This window comes from Eptesicus fuscus, chromosome 17 (assembly GCF_027574615.1).
Source record: "Eptesicus fuscus isolate TK198812 chromosome 17, DD_ASM_mEF_20220401, whole genome shotgun sequence".
Lineage (NCBI taxonomy): Eukaryota > Metazoa > Chordata > Mammalia > Chiroptera > Vespertilionidae > Eptesicus > Eptesicus fuscus.
This window is the reverse complement of record NC_072489.1, coordinates 45,644,321-45,667,526: the sequence shown is the minus strand read 5'-3', so window position 1 is coordinate 45,667,526 and position 23,206 is coordinate 45,644,321. Positions and strand designations below refer to the sequence as shown.

Genomic DNA, 23,206 nt, shown 5'->3' with positions numbered 1-23,206 from the left:
ATGGAAGCACTTTGCAGGTGACATCACTGTTGCCCAAGGCAACAACACCTCCACCTTAAGGTAGACCAGGAGGAACAAACAGCCACCCTAATTGTAAGAAACAGGAGCACAGAAGGCCTAACATCACAGGTGTGTTTTTCAGAGGATGGGCAAGAAGAGGGAGGGGCTGCAGGTCCCAGATCTGAGTTGTGAGCCAATTGGGGGCTGGTCTTCCAGCCTTGGGTTTGGCCCAGGGGAATAGAGCACAGTGCTGACAGCTGCAGTCTTGTTTTCTCTGAGCTGTGACAGGGAGCAAAGAGCATGACTCCATACAGGGCCTTCTGGGCCTCCCTTCTTCACAGGGATGGGGACATCAGAACTGTGGCTTCCTCTTCTTCACCCTCACCCCCAAAGAAAGTGAGAAACAGGATGCTTAGGTCCTTACTATGGAGTGTGTGAGGCCTGACTGAGAGAAAACCTTCATTCACTGATTGGGCAAGTATGTATTGTGAACCTACGATAGGCAAGGCACTATGCTAGGGATTCAGTGGCCACATGTAGCTGTGTGATCGAACGCACACAGAGAGGAGGGATGTCCGTAATCCACTGCCCCAGAGGTTGGAAATAGAAGCGAGGGCTCACCGGTCACCTCTTACCCAGCTCTAGCACACCCCTTGGAATTCCTGGTGGTTCAGTTAAACCTTTGGAATCCCTTCCTGCCCAGTAGCTCATGAAGGCGTGCGGAGGTATCTGAGATACACCTGTGTTAAAGAGGACGGCCATAGGTGTCTTCTGTGTCCTGGCAAAAGGAAAGTCTGGGGACAGACAGCATTGTGTGTGAACTCCCTTGGCGATTCTGATGCTTGGTGGTTTGTGGTTTCCACCAGGTCTCATAAGGTGATGCCTCCTGTTCTCCTTAAGGTAGAAATTCCTAAGCAAGGACTGTTAAATGCCAACACAACAAATGCAAATTGCAGAAAAGGAAGAACTCCTTGCCTTAAAGAAAGGTAAAAACCTAGACGATATGGTAGTTTTCCCTCTGAAGAGGTTTCAGAACAGGAATTTCCTTGTCTTTCAACTTGAAAGTGTTCAATTAAAGTTTTTGCTTTACACAACTGGCCATAATTTCAGACGCTCTAACATAGCTTCCCTGACTTCTGGCAAATCAGTGGCTAAAGAAATGATCCCAATTTTTTTTATGAATGTAGCCTTTTCAGGGTTATAAATAAAAATTCTTTATCATTATCAGAGAATAGTACTTGCAAATTATGCTTAGGAATCTGGTCCTCAAATCAGTTGTCATGATCTTTTGTTCATAAAAGTAGAATAGCCTTCCATTAAGTACCTACTCTGTCTAAGCCAAGCCCCATCTTAAGGGCTTTGCACATGTTTATTTCTCTTCCTCACAACAGTCCTTTGAGGTAGGTCTTATTCCAGCTTTATAGGTGAAGACACAGGCTGAGAAAGGCTAAGCTACTTACCCAGAGTCACAGAGCTTCAAACCCAGATCTGTGCCTCCCATAACCTTTGACTCTTTCTGCCACCTCAGGCCTCTGCTGGACACCCTAGCCCAGTGAACGAAAAGGTAGCATACAGAATCTCACAAAATCTAAGTGTCAAAGGTGAGAAGGCAACAGGCAGAGATCACCAACTCCAGGTTCCCTCTTGCTGTGACATGCTCTGTGATATTCGCTGACGGAGCGCAGTTTCCCTGTCTGTTTAATGGGGGCAGTAGCAGCCAGCATCAGATAATATTCAGAGCACTTGAGATCCTCAGATGGCAACCCCTAGAAAAAAATACAAAGCCCACAATTTTCAAATGACTCACTTCCAGGTGGATAACGCAGTGGGACACGCACTGCTTGGGAGGAGGGCTCACCTTGAAGCCATCCTAGGCTACTCCTTCCTCCCTCCAGGCCTTCCCTGCGGTGGATGCAGGAGAGTCTCCTATCAGCCTGGATCAAGCCAAAAGAGGGCGTTGCCATAATTCTGGCCCTACTTGTTAGTGCAAGACCACGTGCTCATAACAAACTGTTCTCCTGGGAGCCCGTTTCAATAGCCTTCTTAGTAGCAGACAGGGGACCCGCCTGAAGTTCATGAAAGGGTCCTTTGTTCGCTGAGACTTTGTTCCTGAGTCACTGAGGAGACAGGACCACAGTGTGCCTGGGTTGGAGGGTGTGGACGGAGAGCAGGGGATGCCTGATACCCCCGTGTGCTGCTCCAGAATGCCTCCGGGGCACCCATGCCACTTTCCTGATGGTCCACCCCGAACACCACTGCCCAGTGCCCGGAGAGCCCTCACTCCCGTTCCCTAATCCACTGTGGAGCGGGCTTCCCCATGCTTTTGGCTGAAAAGCCATTTCATGTCCCAGGTCACACTCCCGTTCTCTCTCCATTAAGTCTCATTCCCTGCTTCCTGCCTAAATCCCACCGAAATTGTCACCTGCCTTTCCCTAAGCAGTGCAGGGGAGGAAAGCCCATAGGCGTGTCTGATGTCTCACACACAAGCCAGGTCACTGAGCAGTAACACGGGGAGACTGAAGACTTGAAAATTAGACAGTCCTGGGTTTGAATTCTGGCTCTGAGATGTTGAATGAGTGGCCTCACCTCTCTGGGCCTTAGTTTCCTTATCTGTGAAGTGGGGACACTCCTACAGAGCTTTATTGTGACATAAAGCATTTTGCACAATGCTTACATCTGGTGTGTTGGTTGCTGTATGCTACGAAACCCTCCCGTGGGTGACAGGGCCTTGTGGCTTGTTGGGTTTTCTCCGGAAAGGGAGACTTGCTCGTCACTGCGCCTAGGATTGCTTCTCTGCTCCTTCGTTTACCTGAATCTCATCAAACTCTGCAATCTGCCATCCACCTTTCATTTCACGGACATGGGTGTCAGGGAGAGAGGCAGCGGTGGGGTCAGATAAACTGGCATTGGGGTTCATTCCTGGGGCATTTTCTTGGTAAATGGTGGTGGTGAGTCAGTCTGCAGGGACGTGGAGGCCAGCCAGGCTCTGGTCTGTCTCCAGGGCTGCGTCTGGAAGGGCCGTTGCTCACATTTCCCAAGGCCCTGACCGCTGTTGGCACTTGGCTTTCCTGACCATAGGGTGCCTCCCAGGAGAAAAACACTAGAAGTTACTTCATCCAGGACTTCCCACTCTCCTCCTGTTCCGGATTCTTACTCTTGGAAGTCAAGGCAGTAAGGTTCTTTCTTAGTCCTGACTCCATTCATGCCTTCATTCAGCAAGCATGCATGGCGCTCCTGCACCTTTAATGCCGGGCAGCAGTCACCAGCCCTCGTTTGTCCTTCTAGGAGCTCAGAGGGAGAGGAGGAGCTTTCAGTGGATGCTGCCAGACTGGAGCGGGGAGCTATGAGTTTCCCGGGTCCCAAGCTTCCTGCTCCAGCTCTGCGGCAGCCCCTGAGGCCTTTAAGAGAACGTGGATTAGCACATCTGGGTTAGCACATCTTAGCCATGTCCCCAGACTCCTGGAGTTGCTGCAGGGATGTTGGTGACCCTCCTCTTCCCAAAGGAGCACCTAAGATGCACCCTGCGGGATTTAACAAATTAAAAGGAGACCTGGCGCTATCACCAGTACCATAGCCAATACCGTGTCCTTTCCAGGGCACTGCCATGGGACTTCCATGCCATAAGTAGGTACTATTCTTATACCTTTAATTGGGGGATTCAAACATAGGCCTTCTGATCCCAGAGCTGGCCCCTTGGCTACCATAGGGAAGCCTCCGCAACGGGATAAGCTCCTCTGAGCTAAAGCTATTTGGGCTGTTTCTTTCTGGTTGGCCTTGTGGCAGGAGTATGTCCTGGTGAACTTGGCAGTGTCGGTGGCTGCTCGCTGCCCGCCCCCACTGTGGACCAGTCGTTGGTTCAAGGACACCTCCTATGGGTCAGGTGCCGCCTCCGGCAGAAGCCAGGGCAGAGCGTGGGCATCCCTCGCCGTCACGTTATCCCTGTGGCTGGAAAACGATGCGGTTGTAGGTCAGTGTTGTTTTGTGTCATTCTCAGGGAGGGTGTCTCTCTGTGCTCATAGATGATTCTGGGGTAGTTTTGCTGCCTGTACCTGGCCTTAGGTCAAGGCCCCTGCTTTCCTTGAAGGACAAGGATTGGGTGCGGCCCTGCTGTGGGAGGGCAGGCAGATGCCTGGCCCTGGTGTTCAGCCCCAGGTCCCTGCAGCAGGGAACACAAGCCAGGAAGCCGACCACAAGCTCTTAAGTTTTTTACAGCGGGCTTGGCCTCCCCCTTGCCTTTGTGTCTCTTGCTGTTTCCCTTTATTAAGATGAAAGGGGTTTTAGATCTCTGCAAGCTCCGAGCATGAGTGTATGTGTGTGTGCGTGTCTATGTATGTATGTGTGTGCACCCCTACACGGGAGGCCCACAGCACTTCCCTTTCTCCTCACCCATCTCCCTCTCTCTCCAGCCCAGCTGGGGCCCAGGCATTGTGTCAGGTACCACCCAAGCCACAGGGAAAAACGGCTCAGGATTTCTCCGTGTGGGGGGCCAGAATCCCCCTAAGCCAGGACGTGAGTAAGAGGTGTTGGGGTGGAGAGGGTGGGCGGGGGAACTGTCTTTTCTGTGGCCGTGGAAAATCCCTGGGGGCCCATTCCCCATGCTGAGAGGCCAGGCTGTCTTTCTGAGCGGGGCTCTCCTTGTTCCCACCCATAAGGAAGGTGGCTTGTGGGTACCAGCAGTCTGTTTAATTCCACCCACCCCGGCCCTTCCTGAGAGCGGGCAGCGGGTGTCCAGGGGAGAACTTTGTGTCCCCTGTGTTGTCCTTTGTATTACTTTCTGGTTCCTGCTCCACCCCCTCAGGTCTCCTCCCCAGCAAGCCGGTGTGTTTGCTGTTGTCTGGAACCTGTTTCTGTCCCTGACCTCCCTGCCCAGAAGCCAAAGTGTGGCTGGTCCTGAGCATTCGCTGCTCTGCTCGGGGGCGTGGGTGGGGGTGGAGAAAGAGGGCAAGTTTGGGGTGCCTTGGCATGCCTGCCCTGAGGTGGGTGTTAATGTTCCCTCCTCCAATGTGCAGGTGCTCTTGTGGGTGAGATGGGGCCCACCGACAGGGAAACTGAGAAATACAAGCTGAAGCCAGACACGTCTGCGGGCGGCTTCACCACGCAGCACTTGCTGTAGGGAACGCTCCTTCCTAGAATGGAGCTTTGAAGCAGGCTTTCTTTCGAAAGTGGGTGTGTCCAGCATGCAGGGTGTGAGCATACTGGTGCGTTCCCAGCATCTGCAGGGTTCCCAGGATTGCAAATGCCCCACGTGCTGTGAGCAGGCAGCCCTGCATTTGGTCTGTGCCAGGCACTCTGGGGAATGGCAAGACAAACAAGCCCTGCCTGGCCCTGCCCGGGGAAGGCAGCAGAGGTATGAGACCAGAACTCAGGAGCTCCTCTGATGAAAGGGCAGGACGGGGTCACGGAAGAGGAGACTGCCTTGCGTCTGGAGCCTCAGGCCTGGCCTGGCCTCCAGCTCCTCTGCTCTGTTCCTGCTTGTGTGGCCTCAAGAGGTTTTGCTCACCCTCTCAGTGCCTGGCGCTCCTGCCTGGGAAACGCAGCTCAGGTGAGAGAGCTGCTGAGGATGAGATACCCCTGCACAAGTGGCCGGGCGCTGCCTGCACTCAGAGGGGCTTCACAAATACTTCATCTCCCTCCACCACTCTGTCCCTTTCAAGAAAGGATTTGTCTCAGGAGCGGGTGTGGGTGGGGGAGTGAGGGGTGGGGGGCAGATCAGGAAGGCTCCTGGAAATGGTATCTGAGATAGGCTTGCTGTGAGGACATTGGGTAGGGTTTTGAGCACACAGACGTGAGGTGTGGCCGTGGTGCAGGGAATGGTGGGGAAGGATGGGAGGTGTTTGGGGACGGTCGATAATCTGGAGTGGCCAGGGCAGGCTGAAAGGAGCTGAGGGGTCCCCTGAAGCTGGTTGGAACCAGGCCATGAACATCAGGCTCAAAGCTCAGTCCTGTTGGGAGAAATAGGGACCCTCTGAAGTGGGGAAGGAAGCCCCCCAGAGCCGGGGAGTCTGCCTGTGGTGACTGGGATAAGGGGCAGCTCAGAGAAGCTGATTCCACAGGTCCATGCTAGCCAGGCCTGGGAGCCCCGTTCGTGTGGCATCCCCAGGCTGGGTACTGGAGGTGGAGAGAGCGGGGTGCATGGAGCTTTGAGCTTATTTCTCAGTTTCTCTCCTGGGTCTGCTGTGACAAAATACCACAAACTAGGTGGCTTTAAACAACGGAAATGTGTCCTCTCACAGTTCTGGAAACCAGATGTCTGAGGTCAAGCCACCTGCTACACCACACTCTTTGCAAATGCTACAAGGAAGAAGCCTTCCTTGCCTCGTCCAGCCTCTGCATCCGTCTTCCATTGCCTTTTCTTCTTGGTCTTTTTCCTCAGTCTTTTTATAAGGACACTTGTCATTGGATTTAGGGCCTACCCGGGTAATCCAGACTGAGTTCAGCTCAAGATCCTCGATTTAATTACATCTATCAAGACCCTTCCTCCAAATAAAATCAAATTCACAGGGTCTGGGTATTAGCATTTAGATTGATCTTTTTGAGGCCCACCATGTCACCTACTACAGTGACTTGGATTCGAGGTGCCCTAAGGAGAAAGGGGAATGTGGGACTGGGCTCCGGGGAGCCCCTTCCTTGTCTCTTGACCTGCAGACCTCCCTGTTATCCCTTAGCCTCTTCCCCTTCCACAACCCAGCCTAGTCAGTCAGTCTGTCTTTCTGCTCCAAGACACTGATTTTCCGTGACGTCCCGTGGGTCAGGGCCTCTGCTGTGGGGAGTCAGCATGGCTGGACAGGAGGACACCATGTCCTTCCTGGGAGATTGATGGCTTCCCTGCCTTCTGCCTCCTCCGGGACAGGAAGGATGTGGGCTCTCCCACCCACATCGGGGAAGTCCAGGCTGCTGTCCTTCCTGTGCCTAGACTGGCCAGCTGCATGACCCCAGTCCAGAGGATGGGATTGGCATCCTGGTGACTTTTTGGAAACCCCTTCCTCTTCTGAGTGGGCCTTGAGGAACCTCAGTGCTTTGGTGGCGGGGACCAGGCACCCTCTGCGAGTCTGGCCGGTGTGGCCAGGTGCGGCGCCAGCAGAGCTCGTCTTAGTGAGAAGGCCGCTCCCCTCACAGTGTCTACCTTCCCATGGCCTCACCGGTGGGCCCACCTCGACTGGGCATGGGGGTGGGCATCTCTCCTCTCTGCTCTCTTAATTCTGTTCCCCCGCCGTCACCAAGGCCCAGTCTTGACCCCTGGGGCCTCCTGAGCCCGGGTTTCTGCTCAGTCTGCCTGGGACCTCCCCTGGGTTAGGGAGGGGCAGTGGGGGTCTGGTTCACGGGTCCTGGGGACCACTGACCATAGTCTGTAATAGCAAGTGCTCCCCTAAGGCAAGGTGTCTTTCTCTTTGTTTCTAGTCCCTGGGAAGACCATGGGGAAGGCCGTTCTGTAAGCCCTGTGCACAGGCCTGGCACATAGTCAGCCCTCATAAGTGCTAGTTATGATTATCCTGAGGGAGGCTGCTGGGGCCAACTGGTAGGCACCGGCCAGGAGGGTGGCGGGTCAGAGGAAGTTGAGCCTGGCTGAAGGCCAAGCCTAAGGTCCTGCCTAGTAGGAGAGGTGGGAGGTGATTGCAGGGATGCAGGGAGGGTTGCAAAGATGCTGAGAAGAGGAGGTGCTAGGGGCTCAGAACTGTACCCTTTCTACCCACTTTCTCAATTATTTTGTGCTGGGCCTCTTCCTTCCTATTTCCTCACTTCCTTTTTTTGCCTGCCCCTCCCTCTCAGGGCCTACGGCCTTCCAGGACCCCACCCCCATTGCCAATGCTGCTCAGCCCCTCTCTGCCACCCCGAACTCCCTCCTCCATCCCTATTTGGGGTGCAGGTGAAAGGAGACCTCAGCCAGAGATGCTTCAATGGTAGCTCTATGGCCTTGTCCTTGCTGGGGCCTGGGCCAATCTGCGGGGCCTTTCTCCTCCCGCAGGGACCCCCGCCCTAGAAGGGTGGGAGCCAGTCATGGTGAGCAGCGGTGTATTCAGAGCTACTCTTGTCAAATCATCTGTGCAGAGTCTGTCTGTCCACTGGCCCTGAGTTAGGTGAAGAGGAAGGAGTTTGTGGAGACATCTCACTCCTACATCAGACCGTCTCTTCCCAAATTCATGATAAGTCAATTCCCACTGACATATTGGGCGCCTGCATTGTGCCCAGCCCTGAGCCTGCTGCCCTGGGGGAGACAAGGGCACAGCAGCTTCTGGGCCTTCCTGGAGCTGTAGGTGGGAGGCAGGGACCCACTGGTGGGTGAACTGACAAAAGGAAAGAGCAGGAGGGTGACAAACGATGGTGCCCTTGGACTCAGCGGGGAAGTTGGCCTTACCCCAGCCTGGGGCCTGGCTGTGCTAGAGAGAAGCTTGGAATGGGGATGAGGCAGATAGGCCAGACCACAGGAGAGCCTCACCAGGGCTTCAGACGGACTGCTCCTAGGACCCAAACTCCAAACCCAGACTCGGGGTTAAACGGGGGCTGTGCATTCAACCTGTCCTTTCTCACAGTCCCATTTCTCCAAGTCCTGGGGAGTTTGGAGGACAGCTGGCATGGGTGATCTGTGTGGTTGCCACTGGGTGGTGCCATCGGGCGGGGGGCGGGGGGGGGAGCAGTGGCAGCGCTCACTCATGCCCTAGGGGAGCAGGGAGATGGGGGGGGACAAACCACAGACAGGGAATCTTAGAAGCCACCCAGTGGACCTCCCTGACCATCAGTCTCTTCATGAGATAAGGATGTTGCAACTACCTGATCTTCTGAAAATTAAATGACAAAACATGCAAAGCACTTAGCTTCCTAAATGTGGGCTGTTAATGAAAAACATCATCACTTCCACAACTTCTGTCTGTGGGAATCCCTGTGAGGTTGGCAGGTGATGTCCAGCCTGCCTAGACCACCTCTCCCTCCACCCACCTGCCCTCAGAGTCAAATGCATCTCCTCTTTAGGCCTCGGCTTTCTCATCTGTGAAATAGGGCTTAGGTTAGTATAACTAAATTCTGGCACTTGAATTTGTGGCTTTATTGCCCCCAAACTGCAAAACTCCAGCACAAGGCCAGGCGCACAGTAGGACTTCAGCCCAAACTTATCAACAGTTTGGGTTGCCCTTGGCCCCTTCTTTCTCCAAGGGCCCAGAACCTATGCAGTGAGAAAGGGACCCAAGTCATCCCAGGAAAAATGCTCTCCTGCCCTCCACCCACCTCCTTTATTCCATTTTGTAAGAAAGCACATCCGCTGCTCCTTTGGGCTCAGGAGTGAGGCCAGGGCCAGGGCTGCCTTTGCTGTTGTAATTAGCAGAGCTAATGACATCTGACAGGCTGGGCCTGGGGCAGAGCCTCAGAGAGCTCCAAAACCTGGGCTTCAGTGACACTCCGGAGCCCTGCCCACCTCCTCCCCGGAGGCCTTCCCTGCTCGGGCAGGGGTGAACTCAGACCTGAGTGGCATTAAAACCACGTGGAGGGCTTGCAAACACAGGTGCTGGGCCCAGCCCTGTCATTTCGGATCAGCAAGTCTAGGATTGCACCGGACAATTCGCATTTCTAACAAGTTCCCAGGTGATGATGGGAACCGCATTTTGAGAGCCACTGGTCCAGCGAGACTGCTGGGTCGCTGAGAAAGGGGTCCTGGGCACCCCTACTGTTGAGGCTAGAGTCAGTCAGCCCTGGGTCGGGGTAGGTGGGCGTATTAGGGTAGAAGGCATATTGAACACATCATGGGGTCAGACACAGGCTCCCACTGTTCCCAGTTTGTCGTAGGAATTCCGTCTGGAAGAAGGCAGGGAAGTGGATGTGGAGCTGAGGGGTTTCACACCCACAGCTCCCCAGGAGGTGGGCATGGGGAAGATCTACAGACAAGGAAGGGTCCCGGATGAACAGGAATAAAACTGTCTCCTTCTGCCTTTTCGTAGCCTATTGCTCACACACCATTTATGCCCCACTGCTCATTCTGTCCTGTGACTCATTTGGTGGCTGTCTGCTTCCCCATGTGGGCTGTAGTGTTTTTACTGGCAAGGATCATGCTGCAGCCACAGCACACTGTGTGTTCCTTGCGCACAGTAGGTGCTCTGTAAACCTAGCACCGAGGAAAGAGCTTGGGCTGTGCAGGTAGAGGCAGACAGAACAGCTGGATCTCGGCCATCTGTGCCTTTTCTAGCTGTATGGCTGGAAAAGCACCTCGTCTTAGGCTTTGGTTAACTCATCTGTGAATAGGGGTAACCCACTGCTTGGAAAGCTACAGGGGTCACTGTGTACAGTGCCCAGCACATCCCAGCAAGGGCTTGATGAACGGAAGCATGTCACTGACAACTCTTAGTGACATTCACTGGATTAAACTACGGTGGAGGTGCTGTAGGGCTCTGGGGGGGACCCAGGAGTGAGGGACCCCAGGGAAGGAAGAAGCCACCTTGGATTTCTCCCCCAGGGTCTGGCCAGGCTCAGAGTAACAGTCTGAGTAAATCACTGGTTCTGGCCAACCACCTGCAAACCTCTGCCCCAGCCCCTGCGGCCCCGTGGCCCTGGCCCTTTGCCAAGCTAAGTTTAGCCGTGACCTGCATGGGCTGCCATGCTCTGTGGGCAGGGGCCGGGGTGGAGAGGAACTCAGCAGGCTTCCTGCCGGCTTCCTGGCAAGCAGATAGGCCCAGCCCTCCGAGTGACCCAGGTTTATTTTCAAAGCCAAACCCACCAACGGGATATCTCAGATCACATGTGGGGGGCAGCCTCATACTCGTAAAGGTTAGAGCTTTGGGCCAAGGCGGAGGTGGACATCCTTGAATTGGAGGAAAGGGGTCCTTTGGGAAGAAGAGAGAGTGTGTGTGTGTGTGTGTGTGTGTGTGTGTGTGTGTGTGTGTGGTTTTGTGAGAAGCTCCCAGCTACTTGTCCTGTCCCCATAGTCTCCAAAATTCTAACTGCCCAGATTCCCTCCACTCATATTTTTGTCCCCACGGCCCCCAGGGCAGTGTTCCCTGTGACTGGGTTTGGGGAGGGGAAGTAGCGAAGGCTTCAAACTCAGCCCTCTCTCGTAGGCACTGAGCAGGCAGAGCCAGCCTGTGCAGAGGTTAACCAGGAACAGAATGACTGCCGGGATCCCCTCTGATCCCTGGGAGGGTGTTGATGTTTTAAGTAAGCAGTGAGTCAGCGGGCACTCTACCTCCAGGAGGATCCAAGGCTCAAAAGGCTTCTCCCCTTTGCTGGGGGGCAGGGTGGACTGAATGGTGTGCCAAGGAACAGCAATCCCCAGGCAGTGTTTGTGCTTTCAGAGCACTTTTGAGCGTGTATTCCTCCACGCCCTGGGTCTTGGGCAGGGCCCGTGCACTTAACAAGTGACAAAATAGGCCTATGGAGGCCGAGATGGGGAGGAGCCGATGCTGTCGGGTGCCTCCCCTTGGCGGGGCATCTGCTAAGCGCTTGAGATGCATTGTCTCGCTTATTAACTCAATCTCCCTGTGAAGGAGGGGCTGCTGCAGTGGAGCCCCGGAGAAGCCACGTGACTGCCCACGACCACTCAGCCATGAGCAGAGTCAAGGTTCAAGCCCAGGCCTGTCTGCGTCTCCCGCCCGGGCTCCTCCCACTGTTGCCCTCAGGCTCCTGTCCAGGTCTTGTTTGTAACCCTACTCTTTTTTTTTTTAAACTTCTTTATTGATTAAGGTGTCACATATTTGTCCTCATCCCCCCCATTCCCATCCCCCACCCCTCCCCACGGATGCCCCAACCCCCCTGTTGTCCTTAACCATTGGTTACGCTCGTGTGCATGCACACAAGTCCTTTGGTTGATCTCTTCCCCCTACCCCCACCTTCCCCTATCCTCCCTCTGAGGCCCGACAGTCCCATCGATGCCTCCTTGTTTCTGGGTCTGTTCTTGTTCATCCGTCTATGTTGTTCATCATTTCCCCTAGATGAGTGAGATCATGTGTGTAACCCTACTCTTAACAGTGTTATTGTGGGCTGCCTGCATCCTGCCAGAGCTCCTTGCAGGGGCATCTGTATGGCCCATTCCATCGTGAACCCCTGCAGGAAGGTTCATCTGCTCTTCCCGTCCCATCCCAACTCCCCTCTTACAAGAAAACTTGCTCAGGGGCAAACATTTTGCTAAGTGCTTTGTATGAATTCTCTCAATCAGGCTGTACCATAGACGTCATATCCCATTTTATAGATGAAGAGACTGAGTTTCTGGGAAGTTGAATGATTTGTCCAAGGTCACATATGTAGGAGGTGCACGTGCTGGGTGCTAACCTAGTCTGTCTCCTCCAGAGTCCTTCCTGTTACCCCCTCATACACGGAGTCAGTTGCTCCAGTGGGTTTGGAGTTTTGAACCTTGCTGCCCCAGGACAAGGTGACCCTTATAGCCCTTTATCCTCCTGCAGACACCAACACAGGGAGCCCTGTGGAAGCTTCAGGTAGAGAGGACTTCCTAGTCAGGGCTTGGCGATGGCACCACTCCCCAGTTGGTGGCATCCTACCCTGAGTTGACCTGGAAACCAACCTCCTGGGTTGGGAGTTGCCAAGGGCTATTACTGTGACTTGTCAGGACCTGCTGTGCCCAAGGGTGTATGACTAAAGGGGAATTCAGATTATCTCCTAACTGGCTGCTGCCTGGTATTCTAGTATTAATATTCCCTTACCTTAAAACTCGATTCACACTAATCCGCCAGTCTCATGGCTTTGCTTTGGACCCACCTGGCAAAACCTTCCATTGATGTTTCTCTAATGTAGAAACCAGGGCTGATCTCAATTACCTAACAAGCTGCTCCTTGTCTGGGTTAAGAAAAGCTGGCTAACTGCCCCCCTACCCCCTTCCGCTGTGACTTCCTCCACTTTCTCCGGTCCTCTACTTCCTCCTCAAGTGGAAACAACCCGTTTGCTTCCTGCTGACACATCCAGCTGTGTGCAGCGTGGAGTCACATCTGGGCAGCAACTCAGGTCATTTACATCCTGACACTGCCAGTAGAAATTGCAGAGGGATCTTAACGTGGTGACAGATACCTGCTGCTTGGCACCATTAGGGCAAGAACCAAAGCAGGTGGTTTTCGGGGTGCAAATTCAAGATCAGAGAATGGACTCCGGCACCGCGAAGAAGCTCCTATCAGCATGTGTTGGCGTGCACCAGGGGTGTGGTGGGGGGCGCTCTCTGCCTTCTCTCTGTTGTTCAACAAGGATCTCATTTGGCCATTTGCTCCCCTAGCTGGGGTCTCAGGCAGGAAGGACGGCCAGGCCAGTGTGGAAAAGGCCCATTGTCATTTCCCAAGGTTTCTGCTGAGAGAAAAGAAGGCCTTATGTAAGGCCTACACTGTAAGACAATGCTTCTCAGGCTTTAATGGGGACGGGGATTAAAATGCAGATTGTGGTTCAACAGGTCTGGGGTGTGGCTGAGATTTGCACTTGTCACAAACTCCCAGGAGATGTTGCAGCTGCAGAGTGTGAATGGCAATGATGGTAAAGGGTTAGCCCTTCCCCAAAAGTCCCTTGAGACCTAAAAATTCATTTATCCTGGAGGAACGGAGTATCCCCTTTCTCAAGTAAGACGTCCCATTCAAATGACTCATGGTAGGAAAACCAATGACTGTTGTGTCTCCAAGATTGTCCTGGGGAAAACCCAAATTTGGGGTGGGTCTTCCAGATCAGAAGGGTGTGCAGTAGGGAAAGATAAGGGCTCAAAACTGCTTCAGAAGCATAGCTGTTCAATGAAAACATGGTGTGTACATTCACTGTGCTGTGTGTGCCGTTTGCATGGATCACCACATCCATCAGTGCAATGACTCTGGGTGCTATGCTTCCCTGGTGTACAATAAGGAAACGGGCTCAGAGATGTGGGTTAACATGCCCAATACCACACAGCTAATCAATAACAGGGCTGGTTTTGGAACCCAGCCCCCTCTTATCCACGGGGCTTTACTGCATTGAGGAAAGATGCATTGCCACACAGCATTCATTTGGGGAAGAAGGGGATATCTTATTTAAGACTATTTGAGTTTCAAGTGATAGGAAAACAGCTCAAAGCAACTTCATCCTAAAGGGGAGTTTATGGATTTATATGATTTATAAGCCAGAGGCAATGGCTTCAGGCATAGCTGGATCCAGGGGCCCAATTTCCTCTATGTTGGCATCTTAGGCAGACCCTGCTTTGAGGTAGCTAGGAGCCAACAGCATGCATAATCCTGTTCCCCCTACCTCCGTCTCCCATTGACCCGGATGGAGTCATGTTCAGTCCTGAACTAATCACGTGGTGGGGATGGGGACTAGTCTTGGGCCTGGTTATATGCTCCCCTGGAGCTGGGGGTGTTTATCCCCACCCAAGTCATAAGGACTGAGTTGTAAAGAATTGGTTCCCAGGGAAAGTGGGGTGCTGCTACCAGAAAGAGGACTGTCTGGGCCAACAGAAGTCCATCACAGTGGGTTATTCAGTCAGGATTGCTGGTGTGGGACGGTGGGGTGGTTGTTCTCCAGGTTGGACTGAAACACTGAGGAGCTGGTGGGTGGGGTGCAGGGAGGACTGTAGGACATTCTCCGATCAACAGGGCAGGGGTTGGTGGGAGGGTCCAGGGAAGAAGTGGTGTGGAGGAAAGCTTGGTGTGATTGTCCGTCTCCTTCTGTTTCCAGGAACGCTACCACCATGGCGCTGGGGCTCTTCCGGGTGTGCCTCGTGGTGGTCACAGCCATCATCAACCACCCGCTGCTGTTCCCGCGGGAGAACGCCACGGTCCCCGAGAACGAGGAGGAGATCATCCGCAAGATGCAGGTGCTTGAGGAGAAGCTACATCTAGAGCAGCTGCGCCTGGAGGAGGAGGTGGCGCAGCTGGCCGCCGAGAAGGAGGCCCTGGAGCGGGTGGCCGAGGAGGCCCAGCAGCAGAATGAGAGCCGCACGGCCTGGGACCTGTGGAGCACCCTCTGCATGATCCTCTTCCTAGTGATCGAGGTGTGGCGGCAGGACCACCAGGATGGGCCCTCGCCCGAGTGCCTGGGCGGGGACGAGGACGAGCTGCCTGGCCTGGATGGTGCCCCCCTCCGAGGCCTCATCCTGCCCAACAAGGCCACTCTGGACCACTTTTATGAGCGCTGCATCCGGGGGGCCACGGCTGACGCAGCCCGCACCCGGGAGTTTGTGGAAGGCTTTGTGGATGACTTGCTGGAAGCCCTGAGGAGCCTATGCAACCGGGACAGGGACATGGAGGTGGAGGACTTCATTGGCGTGGACAGCATGTACGAGAACTGGCAGGTGGACAAGCCGCTGCTGTGCCACCTTTTTGTGCCCTTCATACCCCCTGAGCCCTACCACTTCCGCCCAGAGCTCTGGTGCTCCGGCCACTCGGTGCCCTTAAACCGCCAGGGCTACGGCCAGATCAAGGTGGTCCGGGCTGACGAGGATACGTTGGGCTGTATCTGTGGCAAGACGAAGCTTGGGGAAGACCTGCTGTGTCTCCTCCATGGCAAGAACACCTTGGCGCAGCCCATCAGCGAGGTGGGAGACCCACTGTGTGCCAGAGGCTCCCCCTACCTGGACACGATGCAGGTCATGAGGTGGTTCCAGGAGGCCCTCACCAGAGCCTGGCACCGCATCGCCCACAAGTATGAGTTCGACCTGGCCTTTGGCCAGCTGGACACCCCGGGGTCCCTCAAGATCAGGTTCCGCTCAGGGAAGTTCATGCCCTTCAACCTGATTCCTGTGATCCAGTGCGATGACTCGGACCTGTACTTTGTCTCCCACCTTCCCAGGGAGCCCTCTGGGGGGGCCCCGGCATCCAGCACTGACTGGCTCCTGTCCTTTGCTGTCTATGAGCGGCACTTCCTCCGGATGACATCGAAGGCACTGCCCGAGGGTGCCTGCCACCTCAGCTGCTTGCAGATCGCCTCCTTCCTGCTGTCCAAGCAGCGCCGCCTGACCGGCCCCAGCGGGCTGGGCAACTACCACCTGAAGACGGCCCTGCTGCACCTCCTGCTCTCCCGGCGGTCCGCCGACTGGAAGGCCGGGCAGCTCGACGCTCGTCTCCGTGAGCTGCTCTGCTTCCTGGAGAAGAGCCTGCTCGAGAAGAAGCTCCATCACTTCTTCATCGGCAACCGCAAGGTGCCCGAGACCCTGGGACTCCCTGAGGCCGTGCGCAGGGCCGAGCCCCTCAACCTCTTCCGGCCCTTCGTCCTGCAGCGCAGCCTCTACCGGGAGACTGTGGACTCCTTCTATGAGATGCTCAAGAACGCCCCAGCGCTCATCAGCGAGTACTCCCTACACATCCCCTCAGACCACGCTAACCTGCCCCCAAAGGCTGCCGTCTTGTAGAGCAGCCGGAACCTCGAGGACCAAGATGCAGGGCATCCCACTTGTCCACGCTCCCAGGGGCATCTGCAGGCCCTGTCCTGGGAAAACGGCGGGCTTCGTTGGGAGCCATGGCTCCGCCTGACAGAGGCCCTGTGCTGTGGAAGAAGTAGAATTCCAAGCTGGAAGCCAGTTTGCTTTCATGCCATCGGGGCCTGCTGGTGAAGCCGGTATCTGGGTTTGGGGACTGAGCCTTTGCAGCTTCCTTTTGGGTCATCGCGAATGGCCAAGATGATGACGGAACACTCTATGGACATGGAGTTAGAGATAATGCAGCATCACTTCGGGTGTAATTCTTTTATCCCAGATCCAGCCTTTACTGAAGTATCAACAGAGGATATGCTGATGGGGTTTGTGTTAAGACTGTACACCCCTATTTCCAGGAACCCTTGGCCCCAGGCATCTAGTAGGGACAGATACGGGAATTCACCACCTTCCATGTACGGCCTGTACGGCCTGTGGCTGCCATTTTTTATATTATTTGGTGAAAAGACCTAGTAGAGATGCAAGGCCCCGAGTGGCTAATGTCTCTGTTGCACAGAAGTGGGTACTTGGGGGCAGAAAGAAGTTCATTTTGCTACTTTTCAGCTACATGTCTTATCCAGGGTACACACCCTTCTCTCTGCCCCTTTCCCCAGCGTGCTGTGCCCCAAGCACCATGGGCACCGCGTACCATGCTAGGTACCAGTTCAGTGGTCCCTCACCCCTCTTTGTTCTCCCCACAGCTGGTGGAGGAGGGCAGGCGCTAAAGGTAGAAGTTGCTAGAGAAAGAGGGGCACAGGATGACTGGCGTGAAGGCCAGCCAGGCACCCGGGGTGCTGGGATCTGGCTTGCAGTCTGGCTTCTGATGCCCAGTTCAGGGAAAGTTGCAGAGCTGAGCGGTGAGGATGCCGTAGCCCTGAGTCCTCCTGGGAGCAGGAGCTGCTGTGGAAACTCAGCTCCCAGTCCCAAGACCCCCTCATTATCCTTTCTGGGTTGCACTTGCTGGCTGCACAGACGACTGACACCCTAAGAATCCAACAGGGGCTCGGCTGACGGGAAATACACAGAGAGCACTGCGGGCACAGCCCCAGGCCTCAGAGAGGCCACCTCGGCACTGCTGGGGGCTGCGGTCGCTTGGCGGGCTCCAGAGTCTGCGGTTGGAGCTGGCCTCTGTCTGCAGGCCTGGTTCAGGAGGGTTGGGACTCCGTTCCTCCTCCACTTGTGGCTTCACTGGTCCTTTGGGATTTCCTCTCTTGGCATCGCCTCATTAACCCTTGCAGGGAGCGAAGGAGGAGGCAAGAATGTGTGTGCCTTCACCAGCACCTGGTTCTCCCTCCAGGGTGAAAGCTGGCTATGCCTCTCAGACAGCATACCCAGTTCCACGGGGTATCGGGTTCACCACGAACTGAGGAAAGGATATTGTCCCTACCCCTGGAGCGCTCTCACCTGGCCTCAGGGTGCTCCTGATGGACAGTTTGCCTGACAGGGTTAATTGAGCGGGGGAGGCTCAGCCACAATGGAGCATTGAAGTCTGTGGGAAGCCTTCCATGTGAGCTGGAGTTAGACAGAGCAGTGCTTGCATCTGCCCTCGCCAGGCCCACCGTGGCTGGGACCAAACCTACCCACGTGGTCTCCAACAATAGCCCACACCCCTCATTCTACTGGGATTCATTTCCAGAATCAGGGTGAGTTTCCTTATTTATTATACCCTGTGCCTCCCCCCATCCCTTTCTTTATCTTGTTGTGCTTGGAGGAGACCCCACCAACCAAGAACCAGCCCCCAGAGGCCAAGGCCAAGCCAGACACTCCCTTGGCTTCCCCTTGGCTTCCAAGAGAAAATTCACTGAAGAAGAAAAAATACCTTGTTTATACAAAGAAGACAGAACTCAGCGGGGAAATGGGGATCTTTTATCCACCAAAGCAGCTTCTGAAGCAGAAAGCAGCAAGGCTCTTGGTGTTTCTTGCTGCCTTATTTATATTAATGGAAGAATTAAATTCTTGCAAGGAGTAGAAACTGGTCACAGTGTTTGTTTTTTACTTCGGGAAATCTGTGAGTTTCCCAGGGCAGAGTTGGAAAAGGGGGTGAATTTGGTGGATTTCCTATTGACGAACAGAAGCTTTCGCTCTTTTTTTAATTCTTATGCTTTCAGGAAACTTTTTAAAAATAGCAAAATAGCCTGGCCCATGTGCTCAGTGATTGAGCATCACCTATGAACCCGAAGGTCACAGTTTGATTCCTGGTCAGGGCACAAGCCCCATTGCAAGCTCAATCCAGAGTATTACAGGAGGCAGCTGATTAATGATTCTTATCATTGATGTTTCTATCTCTATCCCTCTCCCTTTCTGAAATCAATAAAAATATATAAAGAAAAAAAAAATAGCAAAATAGAACATTTGTAGCCCATCTTTGAGGCAGCCTGCAGAGTTCCAGAAAGGGCCTTGGGAGCCGGCTGCAGGGTGGAGGGTAGCCCAACACCTTAATTGACACAGCTTGACGTGTACAAAAAAATGTGGGAATGGGAAGCTTTTGGTTTTCAAGGACAGATTGTCTTAGATGGACGACTTTTAGCCTTTTAGGACACTTAGGCCTTCCCACTGAGGACAGCTCTGCTGTCTTTTGCTGAGGAATCTTTTTCCTTCCCCAGGATTCGTGGCTTTACCCAGCATCTGCTCGCTTGCTGGCCAGAATGCCCTGGGGCTGCATTTTGCTCAGTCTCTTTTTTTTAAAAAGTGTATTTTATTGATTTTTACAGAGAGGAAGGAAGGGGGATAGAGAGTTAGAAACATCAATGAGAGAGAAACATGGATCAGCTGCCTCCTGCACACCCCCTACTGGGGATGTGCCCGCAACCAAGGTGCATGCCCTTGACCGGAATCGAACCTGGGACCCTTCAGTCCACAGGCCGAGGCTCTATCCACTGAGCCAAACCGATTAGGGCTTGCTGAGCCTCTTGACAAGGCTGAAGTGAGTAGGGTCAGCCCAAGGCCCAGAGGTTAGTTAGGTTGGGGAGGGCCCTATATCCGCAAAAACCTCAGCCCCGGCTTCTGCCTTGCTGAGGCACAGCCCAGCTTGAGAACCTGGAACCAGCACTTCGGTTCATAATCAAGGTCACCAGAAACACCTGCAGAGCTTTGTCGTATGCCCACACCCCACCTTGAACCTACATGGTACCCATGTAAGGCTTTATCTCTAAAGCTCCCTCCAGTGACTGATGACATCCCGAGTTGAGGATGGCTTTTTACCTCCTTTCCAGATGGAAAGTTAAAACTCGTGGCCTGCTTGCCCTACAGAGCTGTTGGGAGAAGCCAACCGGCCTGCTTGGGATCAGCTACACCACAGCTTTCCACGAGTGCCCCACACTCACACCAGTAATAAGAGCAGCAGAGAGATGGTGGGGGAGGGAAAAGTTGGTGAGCACTTCTTTCTAGCAGGTCCTTAATAGTCTACAAGCATCTATTGGGAGCCTGATCTACGAGGCACTGTGAATGAGAAAAATAAATAGGACCAAGCTTGTGCCCTGGGAAGGACAGTAAGGTGGCCGCTCAAATCCTCACCTGTGAAAAGCGCCATAAGAAACATGGCAGTGTGCTGCTGCTGGTGGAGTTGAAGGGCAAGCCCAGGTAGGGCCTGCCTCCCCCGGGTGGCCCCGCCCTACCCACCTGGTGATCGCCCCTGTGTAGGTGTCCGGGCCATGCCACAGACTTCAGTGGAATCTCTAGGAGTCGGGCTCAGGAATCTGCATTTGCCAAGTTCCCAGGTGATTGTGAAAGTTCAAGAACCATTGATAACCTGGAGGGATTAGGGCAGGTCTCATGGGAGGGTGCTGCCTGATATAGCTTCTGGAAGATGGACAGCACTGGCCAAGAAAAGCATTCTAACCAGCCAGGAGCATGAGTGAGGGTGGGAACGCAAAATAGATTTAGACAACATTTAAGTAGCAGCTACTGTGTGCCAGGCACACTTCCATGTACCTTCATGTAGTCATTTAATTCCTATGTCAACCCTCTGATGTGGGTGCTGTTTTTTTCTAGATGAGGAAACAGGCGCAGAAGGGTTAAGTGACTTGTCCAAGTCACACAGCGGTAAACGAAGTTAGGACTGGAACCCAGGCAATGCTGGAATCTGTGCTAATATGTACTGAGAAATCATAGCAAGTAAGTTTTAAAATGTTGAGTAGGGTTGACCATAGAAAGCCATGAACGCTAAGCTAAGGTAAATTTGAACTTGATACATGAAGTCATTTCATAATAAGATTTAGACTTAATACAATGGCGAGCTATTGGGGATCTTTGAATGAGACAGCAACTGAAGCCCTGAACTATGTGATCCTCGCTGTTCAGTGCCGTGGGGGTTCGTGGCTGGCTTCCAGAGTGGGGTTGGTGGTAGCTGGCAGCAGTCGGTGAAAGTCCCAGAGGTCCTCACTTCAGTCACTGAAGGCTGTGGTTCAGAACATTCTCATGCTCCGTCCCTTCTCCAGCTCCTGGGACGGAGCCGGGAGGTTGTTTGGTTTGGCCAGCAGACCGCAATCAGAGAGAGCCAAGAGCCACACAGTAAAGGAAATGTGTGCCTTCAACTCCTTCAACTCGCCTCATCCCCACCCACGTCACCTTCCTCTGCCTGGACCCACTCTACCACCCTGGAGGGGCACTTTTTAGAGTTAACTTTTCTCATTGCCATCCAAAGATAGCTTGTTTTTATAACTTTAAAAAAAAACACACAAAAAAACAATGCAGTCATGATAAAAAATTTTCAACCACTGACAGAAAATTTAACACATAAAAGCTCCCACTCCTGACTCCAGTCCATTCCTCAGCAATAACCAGGATGAGGCTTCTTGTATATACTTCCAATTTTTTCTCTATGTGTGTATCATGTGCGTGGATGCATCCTTTTGTTCTTGTTTACATAAATTGCATCAGACCATCTAACTTTTCTTGGATATCTTCTATGAACATTTGACTCTACCATTTTCTTAAAATAGCTGCTTTCTGTCTCCCTGTAGGTATGTATGGTCCCTAATTTACCCAACTTCCTCTACTGAGGAACACTTAAGTGCCCTCTGCCTTTTTTTTTTTTTTGCTATTGTAAACAACACTGCAGTGAACACTGCGCATAAAGCTGGCTTTAAGGGATTCTTCATCTCCTGGTAATTTTTATACGTATTCTGTACTCAACTACATACTGTGTATGGATTCACCACCAAAATGGTGAATCCATAAAAATAAACAATTGCCTGGAATTTATTCAATCATCATGACGCCAGAGTGAAGAAAAGGCATTTTTAACCAAATACAGCTTGTGTTCTACCCTGGGTCATGCCCCATGTGGGGAACAGAAGTTTACGGCAAGAGCTGTGGCCCCAAGAAACTGGATCTATTGGGAAGACAAGGCCAATGGTCACAAAATAAGTCAGAGAACATGAAGGGTGTTGGTAACTGAATGTGAAAGGATGTGGCTCTGAGCCCCGGATGGCATGAGGGAGTTGTAATAGCTTTTGCTCCCTTATACATGGGAAAATGTGAAGAACCCCCCCAAAGAAAGTCCAACGCAATTGTCATTCTGTCCCCAAATGCTTGTGTTCCATTCATCTGAGCCCAGGGCTGGCTTATTGCCTCCTGCGCAATGTGGGGCCCCTGCTCTACAGGTGAAATGCATTTTCCCATTGCTTTGGTGTTCCTCTAAGCCCCACAAAGAAACCAGGAAATAAAACTGTCAACAACAAATTATCTCCCAACAAAGTGCAACCACATAACACTCAAAAAGCTTCAGAGATATTTCTACTCTTCTTGACGGGAAAAGTTAGGTCTTCAGAGTGCAAGGTGAGATTGGCAGGGCAGGGGTGGGGTAGGAGGATGGGGAAAATTTGATCCCATCTGTTTCTTTAAACCCTACCAATCAGTGATATTTTAGGTTTCTTTTAGGGAAATTTTTTAAACTAAAAATAGAAAGCAAAGACCCACTTCCTGCCACTTATCACAAGCCAACCCTGGGCCTCTTCCCAGCTGGCCAAAGATGACTCACCCAGCCCCACCTCCCCCCACCTCATTGCTCACCTATTCCTGGAGAGTGGACTAAGCTATGTTAGACCAAAGGTCTCTTGGGACAGTGGTTGGACCCCAAAAGGCTGACAGTGACCTTGGGTCTCTCCCAAAAGTTATGGTTAGTGTTGAACCAGCCCCCCAGGATTTGAACCTGCAGGTCAGCCCCAAGGTCTCCCAGTGAAGGATATGAGTCAGCTCATATATTCCCCCAACCCCAGAGAGATGACAGCAGAAGGCTTAGGTAGAGCCAGATTCAGGGCCATGGAGGTTGGTGGTGGTCATTCCTCTTGATATTCATGGTTTACTAGTATACCTGGTAATTCAGTTAATCCACTCTTAACACTTTGTTGTCTGAGATTAGAGAAATTTAGAGCCAGAAGGAATTTCAAGTAACATTTAGTACCATCTCCTCCCCCCTCTCCTACCACCACTGCCACCTGTCCGGGCCACCTCCGTCCTACCCCCACCATGTCAGGATGTAACTGGGCTCGGTCCAGATGGCTCCAGTGCAGAACTCTAAGGCAGCTCTACCCAGTTTCCTCTGGTCATGGATCAGATGACAATGAGGCTCTTTCAAATGCTGTCTGTGGTTGAAACTATTTTTCTCTTTTTTCCAATTTACAAGATATAGAAGACAGCTTTCGCCTGCTTTTATAAGATATATCTACCAATTATTAAAAGTGGTTATCTCTGAGGCAGGAGAAGCAACACCTCCTATTCCTTTTCATTGTATTTTTATTACCCTGATGCATTTCTGCCCCTCTCCCAGTAAAATAAATGGTATTTTAAAAAGCTCCTCATGCCCGGCCAGTGTAGCTCAGTGGTTGAGTGTTGACCTATGAACCAGGTGGTCACAGCTCAATTTCC

At 52.9% G+C, this 23,206-nt stretch overlaps 1 protein-coding gene across 4 annotated transcripts in view; it reads left to right on the top strand.

Moving 5' to 3' along the window:
* ITPRIP (inositol 1,4,5-trisphosphate receptor interacting protein) overlaps positions 1 to 23,206 on the top strand; it is a 51,193-nt gene that overhangs the window by 5,336 nt on the left and 22,651 nt on the right. Inside the window, exons 1-2 of one of the 4 annotated variants that reach the window (XM_054729117.1) lie at positions 4,360 to 4,509; positions 14,608 to 19,019. The exons of 2 other annotated variants lie outside the window; for them this stretch is intronic. In XM_054729117.1, the coding sequence (XP_054585092.1) occupies positions 14,621 to 16,279 (1,659 nt within the window). In that variant the 5' untranslated portion in view covers positions 4,360 to 4,509; positions 14,608 to 14,620 and the 3' untranslated portion in view covers positions 16,280 to 19,019. Of the gene's footprint in view, positions 1 to 4,359; positions 4,510 to 14,607; positions 19,020 to 23,206 lie in introns of those variants that run through there. One more of the 4 variants, XM_008144280.3, reaches the window with a different exon arrangement.